The sequence below is a fragment of the Drosophila biarmipes genome, chromosome 3R (assembly GCF_025231255.1).
Source record: "Drosophila biarmipes strain raj3 chromosome 3R, RU_DBia_V1.1, whole genome shotgun sequence".
Classification (NCBI taxonomy): Eukaryota; Metazoa; Arthropoda; class Insecta; order Diptera; family Drosophilidae; genus Drosophila; species Drosophila biarmipes.
In genome coordinates, this window is record NC_066616.1 from 21,877,832 (window position 1) to 21,895,750 (window position 17,919).

A 17,919-nucleotide genomic window follows, 5' to 3' on the forward strand; every position below is an offset into this window, starting at 1 on the left:
ATCCCACATCCAATGGGGGTTAAATTACCAAAGTTATAGAGACTAGAAGAGCAGTTTTGGGGTCTCACGCTGAAATCCACGGAAATACGAAAAAATCGGACATGAAAATGGGCCAAAATTTCGATCCTCGAATAAAGTAACAATTTTAATGTAGATTATGAGAGAATTCCACCACAAACTCATTAAGGTATGCCACGTCCAAATCGGGATTCAATTACCAAAGTTATAGAGACTAGAAGAGCAGTTTTGGGGTATCATGCTGAAATCCCCGGAAATACGAAAAAATCGGGCATGAAAATGGGCTAAAATTTCGACCCTCGAATAAAGTAACAATTTTAATGCAGATTATGAGAGAATTGCACCACAAACTCATTAAGGTATGCCACGTCCAAATCGGGATTCAATTACCAAAGTTATACAGTCTAGAAGTTCAGTTTTGGGGTCTCATACTGAAAACCAGGGAAATACGAAAAAATTGGACATGAAAATGGTCCAAAATTTTGATCCTCGAATAAAGTAACAATTTTAATGTAGATTATGAGAGAATTCCACCACAAACTCATTAAGGTATGCCACGTCCAAATCGGGATTCAATTAACAAAGTTATAGAGTCTAGAAGTTCAGTTTTGGGGTCTCATGCTGAAATCCCCGGAAATAAGAAAAAATCGGACATGAAAATGGTCCAAAATTTTGATCCTCGAATAAAGTAACAATTTTAATGTAGATTATGAGAGAATTCCACCACAAACTCATAGAGGTATCCCACGTCTAAATCTGGATAAAATTACCAAAGTTACGGAATTTAGAAGATCAGTTTTGGGGTATCATACTGAAATCCACGGAAATATGAAAAAATCAGACATGAAAATGGGCCAAAATTTTGACCCTCGCTTAAAAGAACGGTTTTAATGTAGCCCTTTAGATAATTCCACCACAAACTCATTGAGGTATCCCACATCCAAATGGGGATTAAATTACCAAAGTTATAGAGACTAGAAGAGCAGTTTTGGGGTCTCACGCTGAAATCCACGGAAATACGAAAAAATCGGACATGAAAATGGGCCAAAATTTCGACCCTCGAATAAAGTAACAATTTTAATGTAGATTATGAGAGAATTGCACCACAAACTCATTAAGGTATGCCACGTCCAAATCGGGATTCAATTACCAAAGTTATAGAGTCTAGAAGTTCAGTTTTGGGGTCTCATACTGAAAACCAGGGAAATACGAAAAAATTGGACATGAAAATGGTCCAAAATTTTGATCCTCGAATAAAGTAACAATTTTAATGTAGATTATGAGAGAATTCCACCACAAACTCATTAAGGTATGCCACGTCCAAATCGGGATTCAATTACCAAAGTTATAGAGACTAGAAGAGCAGTTTTGGGGTATCATGCTGAAATCCCCGGAAATACGAAAAAATCGGGCATGAAAATGGGCTAAAATTTCGACCCTCGAATAAAGTAACAATTTTAATGTAGATTATGAGAGAATTCCACCACAAACTCATTAAGGTATGCCACGTCCAAATCGGGATTCAATTACCAAAGTTATAGAGACTAGAAGAGCAGTTTTGGGGTATCATGCTGAAATCCCCGGAAATACGAAAAAATCGGGCATGAAAATGGGCTAAAATTTCGACCCTCGAATAAAGTAACAATTTTAATGTAGATTATGAGAGAATTGCACCACAAACTCATTAAGGTATGCCACGTCTAATTCGGAATTCAACTACCGGAGTTATGGTATCTGAAAGTGGAGTTTTGAGGTCCCATTTCAAAAGCCATTGTATATAAGGAAAACCAAAGATGAATATGTGCCAAAATTTCAACCATCGCTAATAAGAAAAACGTTAATGTAAAATATTACTAAATTCAACCACAAATTCACAGATGTATCCTACTACTAAATCGGAATTGAATTGTCCAAGTTATAAAATCTAGAAGTGCAGTTTTGGGCTCCCATTGAGAAAGCCCGAAACCCGTAATTGTTCCTGTTTTTTTTATATTTAGTAAAAATATCAATATAAGCATCTATATACCAGGTGTTCAGGTGAAACCATCACAAATATTATTTAATTAATTAAGCATACACAATTCACATAGACTCTATGCAGACATCAATGTTGGGCAAAAATGAGTTGAAAGAGGCCGTGACATTTTTGGTGGCATCAACAAAGCAGGAACTCGTATCTGAGGGCAATTTGGCAATCAGCTTCAGGGTTATGTTTATCTTTCTGGTCAGCTTCATTGAGGCCTTGAATAGTTTCCAGAAGCACTTGGAAGAGTTTTTGATGGTGGACCCATCGTCGGACTCATCCTTGGCGCAGAGTTTCGAGTGCAGGTGGATAATATCATCACAGATTTTAATAATCTGTTTCACGGAATCCACAATCTTGGCCACATCCTTGGGAATAGCTGTTCCACAGTCATCGATGGCATCTACATAGGTGGTGCAGGAACTTAGGATGTTTACCACCTCCTTGATAATGCAGTTGGTGCCTCGAACTGTCTTCAAAGCCTTGCGGAGGATCTTTCTGCAGGTTTTAATAAAGCCCTGTGCCTCCACATCCGTATAGTCACTGTCATTATCCAATTTATCCAGGAGGTCTTCCAATTCCGATTCAAAACCAAATTCGGAATCAAAGCTTTTTTCACTGGATTCTTTGGAATTGGCCTGTAATTTAAAAGGATTTAATTAATTACATGATAACATAATTTACTTGGTTAACTTACCCGAGTAGTGAGAAGGCAGGTGGCCGAAACCAGAACCAAGAGGCAAAGTGTGATGGCTTTCATTTTTTTGTCCAATTAACGAATGTTCTACGGCCCTCTATTGAAGATCTTTTTATATGAAGCCGAAAAAAGGTGTCTTATCAAAATTAATCACACTATCAAAAACTAATCACGTTGGCTGAGTGTCCACTTGAGCCATATAAGCCATATAAGAAGGCTATAACACATAATATTTCACTTAATTAGCTTACTAAAGATACCTTATCGCCCGTCAACCCCCAATCTAACAATCTTTGAAAGTACTTTAATTGACAATCTGATAAGCTTACTATCGTGCATTCTGTTCTACTTCACAGGATAGATAAGAAAATAAGTTAAAAAAATATATATTTTCGTTGTTTTTATACAATACTATAAACTATTTATTCTCTAATTTCTGGGCACATTTAATCCTTTTTCCAATTATTCAAAATCCCAAGTGATTAATTATTTTCCCCAGGAAATGCAAAAGAATGTCGAATTTTCGCTGGCAATTATCACAATACATCCCGAAATGCTGCTGCGAAATCCACTTGGGCACCCTTAAGAATCGGGGTTCAGGACGAATTAGAAGCCGTAAACCGCAGACAAAGGGCAGAAGAACCACAATCGAATGGTGGCTGCCAACAGATTCCGGACACAATAGACGACAAAAGGGAAAAAATTTGTTGCCATTGTCAGCTTAACGCGCTCGGTTCACTTTGTCCGGGTTATAAATGGTAACGTGTGGTTAAGGGTTAATAACTGCCACTAGAGGGAAAGTGGGGGGAGACCAAAAAGACCAGAAGCAAGACATTTTATAGATACAAAAGAAAGTTTGGCACCCCGCGACAACAAGTGTGGCTGCTAATGAAAAGCGCCGTAAAAGTCTGCCTTAGTATCGTTTGGCTGGCGAACGGAATGGATGGATGGCTTTTCGGGTGGTCTGTCATTGGGTTAGCTGGGGGTCCTTCCCACTTCGCTGGGGTGACAATTTCTCCGGGTGATAAAGTAGCTGACTGCGTTATTTAGGGGCTTCATTTCGAGTTGATTCCGCAGCCTTAATTTGGTCTTCCGGAATGGCTCATTTGGTAAGGAACTCTAATAAACAGATGATATGTTTAAGAAGATATAGAACTAAAGTAATATATTTTATATATCTTTGAGCAGTATTTAAGAATTATCCGATCCTGACTTTTATCTTAAAGATGCTACACTTAAAGACTTTAAGTGCTGTGAAAATGTTCGCCACATATTTTGACAAGGAGTGGAAATTCGTCACATTTTACTGCGCCCAGAATCTCAACCTCGGTGGCATAAAAATTAAATCTTCCCGCCGAGGACTTCGCATCCTTCCTTTCAGTTTTTCCCCATCTTTTTTCCATCCCCTCCTCATCTGCACTTGGCATAAGTTAAATGTCGAGTAAATGTGGCTGACAACCATGATGATGCATCGCTGCCTGCATACGACACTTTTTAAGATCCTTGTCCTGTCCTTTTCGCCTCTTCGTCCTGGGCATGCAGCGTGTATGAAATCAATGACATGTTGTCGGCAAACTTTCCTCGGCACTAAGTGAGTTTTATACTCCCCTCCCCTCGGGGCATTAGACTAATATGAACTGATTTACCCTCGGAATGGGTTCCAGCCAAAAAGTTGACAAGTGACAAGTCACATTGTTGTACATTAAATTAATGAAATCATTGGGCAACTTTTGCAGGTCACGGCCGTTACTCATTGCTCTTCTTCGATTACGGGAAACTCGAAGTGTCTGTCCGGATTTGCGGCTCATAAATATTGAGCGCATTATGTCAGGAGCAGAAAAAGTGGGCGGAAGGATACGGGCCTGCAGTCAATTGTTGGTCATCAATCTTTTAAACAAATGCGGTTCAATGCCAGTGACAGCGACCAAGAGGGGTGGAATCGAAAGAAGAAAGGGGGCGCTTCGCCTTTGGTGAAGAGCTGACAAAAGGGCAAGACCCGATAAAGATGAGTGGTTAAAATCTACTGAATACCCTTTTGGGGGTTTCAAAATAACTTAAAATATTTAAACATCTATGCATTAAATCAAATCAGCTTTGGTTTAATGAACTAAAATAGATTTTTCACTGTTCTCTATGGATGGTCGAATTATTTTTACAATATTTTATAAGTATGAAAAATGCGGTATCCCTAAAAAAGTTCGCTAATTTCATGGGTATTTGTATATACATTTATTAATAATATTTTATTTATTTCAGGAAGTTCCACAATGGTATCCCTTCAATTTGTATGGCCATATATCGTACCAATCTTTCTGCTCTGGATGAATCACCAGTTGACTTCTGCCAAACACGTTGCCATTATCGGTCACAAAAGTCCAACGGATATTCTACTGCTTAGCCAAAATTTATTTGTGCCAGGAAGAAAAACGGGCAAAATCGCCCACAAGTTTACTTATAGACAAAAGGTAAGCCAAAGTCAATTCGAATTTATTTATATATTCAAATTCGTTTTTAAGAGTGATGCGAGAGTGATTAGTGCCATTGTTCTAACGAACAATCATAGATCCTCATTTGGAACCGAAGGCGCTCTCCTTGCCGGTGGACCGAACAATGTCTACTGCTCTATTAAATTTTCTGGCAGGAAGAACTACAACATCGACTATAATATTAAGATTTATAGCAATAACAAAACTCTTCTACAGCACCGAATGATGAGCAGTTAAATACAAAGCAAATTGCAGTTTTTAAACATTTTAAGTGTGTTAAACCGTTGCTAATGTATTTATTAGCAACTAATAGCGTTACTTTACCATAGAATATTTTTAAGCTGGTGCATATATTTATTCATTTCCTAATCAGCTTTCGGCAGATCATGATGTATTTTGTAAGGATAATTTCTGTGGCGATTGCAATCGTATCATTTTTGGGTGTGGTTTTTGGCAGTCACGATGGAAGTACCACTTTTGGGGTGTTGAAAAAAGGCGCCAGATTACTCCATAAGGAGGAAATTGTGGTACCAAGAAAGTTCTTTCGCGTCGTCGAAAAGAAGATCAACTTTCAACCCCAGGTAAAAATATAAAGTAAAATCTATTAATCTTTAATTAAATTTAAATTATATTCCATTTTCAAAACAGCTCCATAAAATAAGCGCAATTGTGATCACCGACAATAGCGAATCGAAAGGAGGTAAGGCTTCTTTACTCGAAGGAGGTCCCACGGCCAATTTTGCCGTGATACTGTTCAAATCAGCTCGAAATCGTGGTCTTAATTTTACACTGGAAATATTCGACGTTGCCCCGGATTGCTTTAGATGTAAGACGAGTGGTTAATTTGGTTTTACAAAATTTAAATAATTTTTTAATTTCCGTAAATTAATATTTTTATACTATTATTTTAAAGGTTTAACTTAAATAGGAACTATAAAAATAAAAACGTATATTATATGGACTTTTAAAAAAATTGTTTGTATATTTTTTTTACATACTTTTTAAAGCGAAAAGAACATAAAAAAGATGTCATGAGTTAGTTTAGGTTAGCTTACAAAAAAACAATTCAAATATTTTTATTTGTGTACGTAGCTTTACTCATTCAAAAACAGCACCCAAGAAATTCCCACAAATTCCCGCAGCAGGACGAGTTTATTGAAGAACAAACCCCCGTCTGTATTTGATGGCCGTGGCGGCGACATATTACTTCCTTATTTGTGGGCCGTGCTGGCGACCTTTCACCTTTCCCCGTCACGCTCTGAAAAGTGAAACATTAGGCCCAGAGGCCCAAAGTGTGTGTGTGTGTTTCGCATTAAAACAATGACGCGACGCAAACATTTCTAGCGCTGACAGCGAGCCAAACATCCGCCAGATAAAAATGTCCGCGAACAGGCAAGCAAATTTGATTGAATCAACGGCGGCGAAGAGTTCTGTTGGTCCTGCCGTCCTCTGCTGTCCCTGTTCCATCCCGTCCTGCCTGTATCCCCATTGCTGATCCTGGCCATTGTATGCCTCACTCCAACGGTGTCCTGGCCTGGCCATTTGCTGGTCCTTCCGCCGAGCTCGCCGCTGGGATGATAATGATAAGCGCATAAAACCATTAAGTGATTCCACTCAAATGAGCACGTTAGGATGACTGGGAAACTTGTTTGGCACGAAATTTGTATTCGCTCACTGGCTGAACTACCATTTTCCTATACTCAGAAAAAGGGGATAGATTCTTGGATAAAAATATACGTTTTAAAACTACCAAGAAATTAAAAATATATATATTTTGACTTTTAAAGAAACCTAAGAATTAATTGCAAAAAAATTTGATTTGTAAAAAATTAGCAATAAATAATGATTGAAAATTAAAAATGAATACATTTATTTATTTTAAAATAATTAATGTACAAAAATTATGTTCAATTTGTATCGTTTTATATCCGAACCTTTAGGAATGGTGGTCCTAATAATAATATTTTTTTATGGGACATTCCTTTTTATATTGTTAAGCCTAAGGATCCTAGGCAACGTGGGATAAATTTAAAAAAAAATAGCCTATAAATTTGAGCGGTAAAAATATATATTTAATACTATGCATTTTTTAGTTATTTTAATAATACAGGATTTTCTCTTCGTAGTATCAGTAACGCGGGCCCATTGGTCCCCTCCACTAATTGAATCGCTCGCAGGGGCGGTACCTTCCCTCTGATCCCCGGGAAAGTGAATCTATCAAAAAAAGAAACAAAAGAAAGCGTTTTTTGTACTCCTAGCCTGGGCAACACGACATGGGAGGTCGGGAAATGGGGGGAGTGGCCGTAACAGTAACGATGACGGCGATGTCCTTAAACCCCTGGCAAAGGGAATACGGCTGGCAGGGAGATAAGGGGGCCTGGGGGTGGCCCAGGTGGGTGGATCCCTGAATCGGGATTCAGGAAAGGACGCCCCGTTCATGTTAAATGGCCAACAAGGTGACAATGCAGATATAATGCTCATAAGCAGACGGCATAAAGCGACAAACGTGATGCGACCACCGACCATTATGTCGATGATTTCGCCAGGACATTTCGCGATTGATAAGGCTCACTTACTGGCGACCGAAATGTCGCACAGTAAAAAATAAATCGCTTATCGGTTGACTTTACGCACAATAAAACAGACAGATGTCAGTGGGTTTCTCAACGACGTCGCTTAATGCGAACCAATGACAAATGGAGCATTTCAATAATGTGCGAGTACATTATCTTAACTTCAATAAAGTAACATCTTTATATACTTATTTATGGCAGTAACCTTTTAAGATATTGGTTCGCTATTTTTCACAATTAAAAATTATTAAAAAATGCTCTTGTAAACTCCTTGATTTTTAACTAACGGTCGAAATTTATTTTAAAAAGTCAAAGCACCGATTTATTGAATTTGATTAAATTTATATTACGATCTTAAGCCTATTTAACTTGCAAAATTTATAGCTAGGTATTGTTTAATTAAATATAAACTAATTTTATATTTTTTTTACATTTTTATTTAATTTCCAAATGTAGTAACAAAAGTTTCGAAACCGGAAAAAAGGAACATAGAGTCATACGTTGCACAGCCACCCACATCTCCAGGCGAAACTTTTCGCGGCTGACATTAGTTAATTGTCAGCCGCTTCAGTTTGCAAACATGCATTTGGCCAAAAGCCAACAGGGCCAACAAAAAAAGGCAGACAAATGGAAAAACGGAGAAATGGTTACAATTTAATTAAGTTCTTGGAACGTAATTTGCGCCAACACTTAAAGTTGTTCCCCTGACTTGCTTTACTTCAGCTTTTGTGGGCGTTTTTTTTTATTTTTTCCATAGTTTCATGGTGTTGCACCTTCGGAGTTGCTTGCCACCGAGCAACGGCAGAGTCGCCAGCTAATTACGCAAATGTTTCAACTTTAAAACGACGACGCCATTTCACGCGCCCTGCGTGTGAAATTTATAAATGTCAACTGCAAGAGCCACCCGCCCTCACTTTGCACTTTGTTTTGTCTGTTTAAGTTTTGTTCATAGCTGGCTGACTTTTGCTGATTGTGCGGAGGTTGCAAACTGCTGGCAAAATCCACTCGAAGTCACTGTAGCCTCCAGCTCTTTCTATCTATTCTTTTTGCACGGCACTTTCAATTTGTAATATGTATTTGCTTGTTTAAAAATTAAGAATTCCACTTTTTCAGAGTAGGGTGTTCAGAGGGTCTGGAGATCATTCCGAAATGGAGACATTATATTTTATGCAAGTGCAACAGTGCGTATGCGTGTTAAAAATTGTTGGGCTCCACACAGCTGCAATGCCATTTGCTGTAATGAGGGTACATTTAGACAGCGGGGGAAAAAACAAACAGAAATTGTATAGAAGTTTGAGTTTGAAGTGTAAACTTAAGTATTTAACTTAAGTGCCAAAGTACTGAATAAAAAACGTTTAAAAAACAGTCTTAAAAATGTTGTACTCTTTACATTAAAATTGATTTATGTCAATTCGTAATCTTTATTTGTACACCATGTTTTTAGATTATTTCCTATACATCATAAATATTAATATATTTTTTTCCACCCAATTTTTAGTGCTTTGATTTTATAAAATCCACCTAAATTTAAATCTTAACTGGCTCAAGGTTTTCCCTAAAAATTTCAATTCAATTTCCAAGCAGTTATTTTCAAACAACAAAAAAAATCAGCTTAGAGCCAGACTTAGATTTGCAAAAAAAGCCAATATATAAGACAGCAGCAAGCATAAAATTGCATTACACACACGAGCACGTGTACGTACACGTAAAAAGCCCCGGAACACACACATTTGGCAGGCACTGTCAGTCAATCTCCATTAAGTCCATCCCCAACACCTTATTGAATTTTATTGTAAATTGGAAAGAAAAAATTGCAACGACTGCAAAAGGCCAAATGGGAACTGGGGGAAAAAACAGAGGCAGACGAGTGGCAAATGTCAGACAAAGATTTGCGAAAATGGAAATTGAAAAAGAAAATAAATATGGCAGGAGACCGAGAGAGCGCTCGGATTGAGGGCGAAGTTTTCAATTAATTTGCATAAACGGCCAAACGATTATGTAATTTGTACCAGCCACATAAATTATCACGCAGTGGAAATAGTTTTCAAATATGCACCCCCAGACAGAAAGGAATGAAGGGGTTTGAGCAGAGCACCGTCGAAGGGGGCCAGCTTATTAGAAGCGAATGAAACCGGCAACTATCAATAAATTACCAAGTGGAGTGTCCCCACGACCACAAAAAGCACAAACACCAGAGTTGATTTGAGCGCCCTTCGGAGGGGGTTGCAAAGAAACTAGTTCAAATGAACCAGGATCTTTTAATTAACCAGGTTCTATGCTATAGCATTTTTAAATATATGTTAAATAAACATTTTTTATTCTTCAGTTGATGGAGTACTTTTCATCCTATTAGGGAAAATAAGATATCCTAACAAGAAGATAATAATAATAATAAATCATGTATATTTTACTAATTTGTATTATTAAAAATTAAAGATTTTACCTTTAATCTTATTATCAGCTACATTCCCTTACTAAAAAGTAATTAAAAATAGAACTCAAATTTAGATTATAAAATATATAAAAAAAATTCAGGTAGAAGAAAACAAAAATAAATATGAATATATTTCAGTCAACAAAATGTTTTTTTCAAAAAAAGCTATAATTATGACAATATAAATCGACCAAGTGCTTATTATTTAAGGTCAAACATATATTATTGTAGACTTAATTTCCGCTCATCAGGTCAAAAACTGACCTTGGGAAACTTGAGAAATAAATGTATTAGCTCGTCTCCCGCTCAGTTAACCAATCACGAACCGAACCAGATCCTCCGGAGGACTCAGCTCCATTTCCATTCGAAATGCCCGTTGACAAATTTTCGGGGGGCTGGCATTGTGGCCGGGTAGGTGCTTGCCAGGACCGCAAATTTTATGCACGTTATAAATCACGGCCAAACAACGACGACAGCGTCGAGGACGACTGCAAAACTGTTCACATTAATTGTTGCAACGTCATTTTCGGGCCTATTGTGTTTGGCCAGCCCTACGAACCCAACCTTCCATAGAAAAACCCCCACCAAATGTGGTGGGGCAGGAGGCCAATAAAAGGCGCTTTCTGTGTGTGCTCCAGACGCCTTTGTGTCACGTGGCAATTTTCGCAAAAGGAATTCCAACAATGTAGACGTTTTTCCTACAGCAAATAATCACAGAGAAAAAAAGTGGAAAGTCCAACTATTTTTTTTTTGTGTTCAGCATAGGCAAATGTTGCTCGAGGTTGGGGGCTCGGGAGAGTCCATAAAAAATTGCTGTTTAGTAGCTGGATTTGTGGATTTGTCAAAGGCTCGACGACGAAGCGCGGATACTGAAAATCAGCCACGTTTTTTTTCAGCCCATATTGATAATTTCACATTTGAGACACAAAAGGCCAAAGGATATAACATTGAGTTTTTGTTGGGGGCAAAGGAATGCATGAGTTTATAAAAGGAATGGGATTTCCCCTTAGAATTTATGGTATAAAAACTTCCTAACTTTTCCTATACAATAACAAAAGTATACGGGGAATAAATTAATGTTTAAAATAATGTTTAAGGTACTGAAAAAAAGGTATTATTAGTTTTAGATTTAAAATAAATTTAAGGTATTTGAATTTTTTATTTTAAATATCACAAGAATATAGTAATGTAATTCCTTAGTTTCAAAAAATACTTAAGTAATTGTAGGTTATTTTTTCAAGTCAGAAAATATATTTTTTGTAATTGTTAATAACGATTAGGTAACATTAAAGCCAGAGATTTAGCAGCCTTGCCTCATCTTTAGGCACCAAAATTCCATATTTACATACGATATGGTGTGGCAGCCACTCCAATGTGAAAAGATAATCCCGGCAAATACATAAAATGCAGGCACAAATACTTGAGAGCAAAGTTATGAACTGAGACGATGAGGGGGCCATGTGCAGCTCCAAAAAACAGCAAAAGGGCGTTGTTAATATTTCAAAAACAGAAACACAACCGAAACGAATTGAAAACACGGCAGAGACATAAACAGAAGCGACAAACAACAAAAGCTGGCCATAATGGAAATAGTCGTGATACTCGGACAATTGCACAGCAGACCCACAACTTGACTTCAGCACGGGTCCAGGTCCATTCGGATATTAAGGCATATTTGCCGCTCGGTCAGCGAAACCGGACGGAGAGGTAAATGAGACAAAGCCAGCCAGACGAGACAGGGTGAAAAGTCACCTTCGTGTTGGACAAAATTTATGGCCAACCAGGATGCCTTTGGATAATCAAGCTGGGGATAGAGCATACCCTCGAAGACTCATAGGTCGCAAGCCAGTCAGCACACCTTGAGATAATATATTAATTAAGCCTTATCGCATCCTATAGCAATATATGTATAATAGTTGATTAAAGTACTCAATGATTATGTTTTTATATATAAGTTAAATACAAAATATACAATTTATAATTAACATAACTTTAAAAAAAGTAGTTAGGAAAATGGATTTTTAAAGACTTATAAAAATGCCTTAGCTGATAAGCAAGCAGGCTGAAAAGAAAGTTGGTATGGAAATCAGAATGGTAAATACCTAAAACTTTTTAGTATAAAAAAACCTTTTTTATTTATTTTTCAATTGAAAAAAGAATTCACTTCTCGGCAATCTTTTGGTGCAAACAAATATACCCCTTTCTAAGGATATACATATATATGTATAAAATTAAAGTTGGAGACTGGGCTCGGATGCACATATTCCCCTTGCAACTCCAAGAAGTGGGACAGGTTGTGCGTGTGTTAGGACAAATTAATTGTTGACAGCGCGACATCTTCGAACCCCAACTAATCTGCCCGCCAACAGGAACTTTTGGGTTAAGTGTTTCCTGACACCAGAACCATTAATCTCCCCCCGAACAACAAAGTTCATAGGTCCCACAGAGCAACGCTTCGAAAGGGTTGGTTCCGGATTTTTAATCAAGCCTAGAATGAGCAACGCACTTATTTTTATTTAAAGACGTAAATTAGCTCAGAATTTAGATTATTTGTTCTGGGCTATTTAGCATATGCCCAGACAGAAGCATTTAGTTGGTTCAAGCCCCTAAATTTATTTGCTAAAAAACAAAAATAAGTAAAGAGAATGCTTACACAGAGAGAACTCTGACGTTGTCAAATGAGCTGAAAATGTTCTTAAAAGCTGAAAATATTTTCGATCTGTTTAAATCTGCAATCAACTTAACTTTAATTCCATTCCCTTGTATGTGCTTATTCAAAACTACTCAATTTAACATTTTCCTTCCTATATTTTTTTCTGAAATTGTAAGCATCGATGCCAAAATGTACTTACAAGGTTTTTAAGAACGAAAATTCCTAATGAAGAAAAGGCTAATTTTTATGACGCATTTCAAATTTATAATTAATACGATTTAGAAAAACAAATTATCAACATGTTCCACATTCGATGATAACGACCCAATCTCCAGACTTCTTTGCTAAGGTAAAAGGTGCCATCTGCTTGATAATATAAGAACTCAGTCAATGTGGAATTCCCTGTATAATTCATAGGAGCCGAGTCTTCGTTTTCGTAGCTTTGATTCTTTGAGCTCAGAAGCATTTTGTCACTGACCGAAAATGAACGTTTCTTTTGTGACTCTGGGCACCGTATGCCTGCTGATCCTGGGACAGCTTTTGGCCCAACCCACCGGAGACCCAGAAGCTTTCGACCAGAGCAAGGTGGACATGACTCCTGAGGATGCCACGGATTTGACAGCGTGGGGCATACAAAAGCATCCTCCCCCGGAATGGACGAAAAGATCCCGCAACACAAACTACGCAAAAACTAAATTAATATATACACAACTATAATTTCGAAACTACTTTTTTAAATCCATAACCAAAGTACAGTTAATTTGCTTAAAATATTTGTCGTTCAGCGGCAAAATAGACGCATATTTATCTTTTGAAAAAAACATTGTTTTTGAGTGTTTGGGCTAGCAACATTCAGAGTGGAAAAACAGAAAAAAGTTCATCAGTTAATTCTGTGGGCGTTTGTTTGTCTATATGAGTTCGGTAAAGCAAAGCTGATAACATTTGAAAAAAAAGAACCGCTTTTTTTGGGATCAATAATATAATTCGTTTTGCTTGTGGCGCGTGGCCTAAAATAAATAAATAATTCAGCAAATATTTAATAATAGAACAAGCCAAACATTTTCTCTTATTTTTTTGACAACAATCAATGAGAGAGACAGCGTCCAGACGATATGCACATACTGACAAGTTCACATTCTTTAGCTGAAATATGTATATACATTTTTTATACCCTTGCAGAGGGTATAATGATTTCAGTCAGAAGTTTGCAACGCAGTGAAGGAGACGTTTCCGACCCCATAAAGTATATATATTCTTGATCAGCGTCACAAGGCGAGTCGATCTAGCCATGTCCGTCTGTCCGTCCATCTGTCCGTCCGTCTGTCCGTCCGTTTCTACGCAAACTAGTCTCTCAGTTTTAAAGCTATCGGGCTGAAACTTTCCCAAAAGTCTTCTTTCTATTGCAGGTAGTATATAAGTCGGAACAAGCCGGATCGGACCACTATATATTATAGCTCCCATAGGAACTATCGGGGAAAGAATTTTAAAAAAATTATATTATATTATCATGTAGCTGCCATATGAACGATCGGAAAATTAGTGGTAAAATAATATGAAAAAATTATATCTCTGGTGTTTTTTAACATATAACTTTCTAAGCTTGGATATAACATTTTTAACTGAGTTCTGAATTTCGAATTAAATTTTATCAAAATCGAACGACTATATCATATAGCTCCCATAGGAACAAACGGAAAAGTAGTGTTAAAATAATATGGAAAAATTATATCTTCGGTGTTTTTTAACATATACCCTCCTACACTTGGAAATACCATTTTTTATTTGGTTTTGAATTTTGAATTAAAATTTATCAAAATCGGAAGACTATATCATATAGCTGTCATAGGAACAATCCGAAAAATGGTGGGAAGTAATATGAAACAATTTATAGCTTTGGGGCTTTTTGACATATTATTTTATAATATTGGGAATATACATTTTTATATTTTTAAGAATTTCGAATTCAATTTAATAAAATTATTGAAATTTTTCTATAACTGTATACAAACTTCGGCTTGCCGAAGTTAACTTCCTTTGTTGTTTATTCGTCTTATTGCTTATTAGAACACAAATCAAACGGGCAAATTTTTCTCTATATTGCTTGCCTTGCCATTTGCAAACTTTTCTAAAATATGTTTGTGGGTTTAGCTATTTAGTTTATTTTTTTAGCTCAGAATGATCGCATCGAAATTTTTGATCTTGGGCCTGCTTTTTCTGCTGTTTCTGGTGCAATCCTTCACCGCGCCGCCGGACTTTGACGTTTCGAAAATGGATACAAGACCTGAGAATGGAACGTTCCACATCACTTTGGGTCCTAAATACCTCCCGCAATATAAAAACAAAAACAAAGAACGTAACCAAAATGTTACAAAATTGTAAACTAATTTTGGCAAATTTTCAAGTCGCAGTCAACTTCAGATCGGAATACGGAATTCGCTCTACCTAGTTTGTAAATATAAATTAAACAAGTTGATACTAAGAACTCATTGGAAACACAAATGTTTTTATTTATAACCAACACCGAAGTTGATTTCAAATATAAAAGTGTAGTATAATAGCAGAACGATAATCAAAGAGCATTTCACTTTGTTTATGCGCCACAGGGGTCACAGAATGAATTAAATCTCACTATTATATATATTCCCCACAAACAAAATCGTTTAGTTTGTTGATAGAAACCGAAGTTCTGGTTGAAATATATGCCTTATCGTTCCTCCGTTGTGCGTATGGAATCCGCTTTAAATATGTTATATCGATGTATGAAACGAGTTGATAATAAAATCTATTAAAAACACAAATGTTTGTAATAAAAAAGACCTCCCAATATGAACTTATGTAATGCGTTTCTTTTTGCGGCATAATTTAAATATATCGAGTTAGTTGGGCAGCACCATACGCTTTTTAAAGAGTTGCCAGAGCGTCAACCAGCTGATTTCTGGTATTGTTTGAAAAACTATACGAATTACATATTTTCTTTTAGAAAAGAATAAATTAGAAAGATCATCCAGATCAGCTTTCAATTTATCAAAGGATTAAAAGGTATATTTTTTTCCAAGTTTTGAAAATTTCAAAATTTCAAATAACCAAAACGGACATTTTTTTTAAATTCCCCAGAAAAAGGAACCGAAACTAATAAAAAGTGAGTAGATTTATTGAATTCCTGTAACAAAGGCCACAAGCGACAGTCTCCAGCGTTACCGACACCTAAAGTAGTTAAACAAATATTCGATCATATAGGGCATCTATTGTTTCAGGGCAAATGGTGGCACCCAGCCGCCAAAGGTCCGCTCCAGTTCCTCGGCGACCGCCAGACAAAGACGATCGTTGTTCGGATTGGCCACCACCTGGATGCCCAGGGGCAAGCCCTTCGTGTCGAGCCCCATGGGCACCTGGGTGGCCGGCAGATGGAGCACGTTGAACAGGCTGAAGTAGGCGAAGTCATTGAACTTGATCAGCGGATAGAAGTGAAAGGGCGCCGTCCTCGGAGAGCTGTGGAAGAACAGAACCCCATCATCGCCGAGCAAATCCTGCACCGACTTCCTGCACTTTGCCGTGGCCTCCCGCATCAGCTTTTCCTTCTCCGCTGGCAGCACACCATCGAGCAGCCCGTAAATGGCGGCCATGCTGTAGTCACTCTGTCCCAGGATCTTCTTGAAGAGCTCCACAAACGGATTGAGTTCGGCGCCGTTCCCCAGCAAGCGATTAAAGTTGGCCGGCTCCTGGGTCATCCAGTAGCGCCACATCTTGCCGGTCAACTTGGTGTTGGGTATGTTGGCATGTTGCACATCCCTGCCGCACAGGCCCTCGAAATGCTTACGTATCTTGTACATCACTCTTTCGGTTTCCCGGTTTATAGGATTGCACTGAGCCATGCCGTTGGAGGCCACATAGAAATAGCGCAAACGCTTGAGATCCACCTTCTCATCCAGTTTTAGCTTGGCCTTGAGCGAGGGTTCCATAAGAACCTGCATCAGGGGCAGTAAATCCCGGGCGGAACGACTCATCGGACCGGCACACACCATAGTCTCCTTTTCCTTGCCGGTTCTAAAGGTGCAACCAGCCATATTCACTGCTCCGGAGGTGGGCTTGTGCCCGAAGACACCGCAATTGAAGGCGGGTATGCGTATGGAACCACCGATATCAGTTCCCAGGCCAAAGCCCGTACAGCAGGCGGCGATCAGAGCGGCTTCTCCACCCGAAGAACCACCCACAGAGCGTCGTAGATCATAGGGATTGTTGGTTCCACCAATCAGCATGTTCCTCGACTCGATCCACTTGTTGACCTCCGGAACATTGGTGGTGGCAATGATGATGGCACCACTTTCCTTCATAAGGCGAACGCACTCGGCGTCCTCGGTCGAACGTTCCGATTTCCGGGATAGCAGACCCAGAGTATGCAGCTTGCCGGCCACCGCGGTACTGTCCTTGGTGGAGAAGGGTACTCCCAGGAAGGGCTGACGCCGGAAGTCCTCATCGCTGTACTCCTTTTTGGCCAACTTCCGGTCGATTTCGCGCGCCTGATCCAAGGCCTCCGGAAAGGGACCGTCCACCACGGCGTTCAGATCCCGGTTAACACTCTCGATGCGTTCGCAATAGGCCTTCACGATGTCGTAACTCCGCAGCTTACGCTCCCGTATCTGTTGGGCCAACTCCACGGCGCTTTTGGTCAGCAGCGACTGCTGCTCCAAGCTGGGCGGACCCGGAACCCGCTTGTGGTCACCCAGATACCATCCCAAAACGAACTCCAGCAGGCGGTCGCTGAGAATGTGGACCAGTGCCAGCAGGGCATCCAGTACGTGGCTCCAAAACGACATGATGACACCTCTTTTTTTTCTGTTGAGATTTGCACTTTGCGCATTGCAAATGCAAACTAAAGCCGAAGACCTCTTAGGTTGCGGTACGTTGCCACCCGATATCAGCGAAAGCTGGCCAGAAAAGCTTTCCCCAAAACCCGTTTCAGTACGAAGTACAGTGGGCATCGGTTAATCAGTGGCCCAAGTAATATCAGCTTATTTATATTACCCTTCTGATATGA

General features: G+C 38.6%; 3 protein-coding genes across 3 annotated transcripts; 1 reads left to right on the forward strand and 2 right to left on the reverse strand.

Annotated features, from left to right (window-relative positions):
- Nucleotides 1-2,041: 2,041 nt before the first annotated feature.
- On the reverse strand, nucleotides 2,042-2,808 carry LOC108026106 (uncharacterized). The gene is made up of 2 exons (XM_017096806.2): nucleotides 2,739-2,808; nucleotides 2,042-2,679 (listed from the first exon to the last, which is right to left on the reverse strand). The coding sequence occupies exons 1-2, from the start codon at nucleotides 2,799-2,801 to the stop codon at nucleotides 2,101-2,103; spliced, it is 642 nt and encodes a 213-aa protein (XP_016952295.1). The 5' UTR covers nucleotides 2,802-2,808; the 3' UTR covers nucleotides 2,042-2,100.
- A 2,766-nt stretch (nucleotides 2,809-5,574) lies between these two features.
- LOC108026090 (uncharacterized) lies at nucleotides 5,575-6,197 on the forward strand. The gene is made up of 2 exons (XM_017096789.3): nucleotides 5,575-5,805; nucleotides 5,873-6,197. Exons 1-2 carry the CDS (start codon nucleotides 5,611-5,613, stop codon nucleotides 6,065-6,067), a joined length of 390 nt encoding a protein of 129 aa, XP_016952278.1. The 5' UTR covers nucleotides 5,575-5,610; the 3' UTR covers nucleotides 6,068-6,197.
- A 9,820-nt stretch (nucleotides 6,198-16,017) lies between these two features.
- On the reverse strand, nucleotides 16,018-17,789 carry LOC108026439 (fatty-acid amide hydrolase 2). The gene has a single exon (XM_017097376.3). It carries the CDS (start codon nucleotides 17,696-17,698, stop codon nucleotides 16,127-16,129), a length of 1,572 nt encoding a protein of 523 aa, XP_016952865.1. The 5' UTR covers nucleotides 17,699-17,789; the 3' UTR covers nucleotides 16,018-16,126.
- Nucleotides 17,790-17,919: the final 130 nt, after the last annotated feature.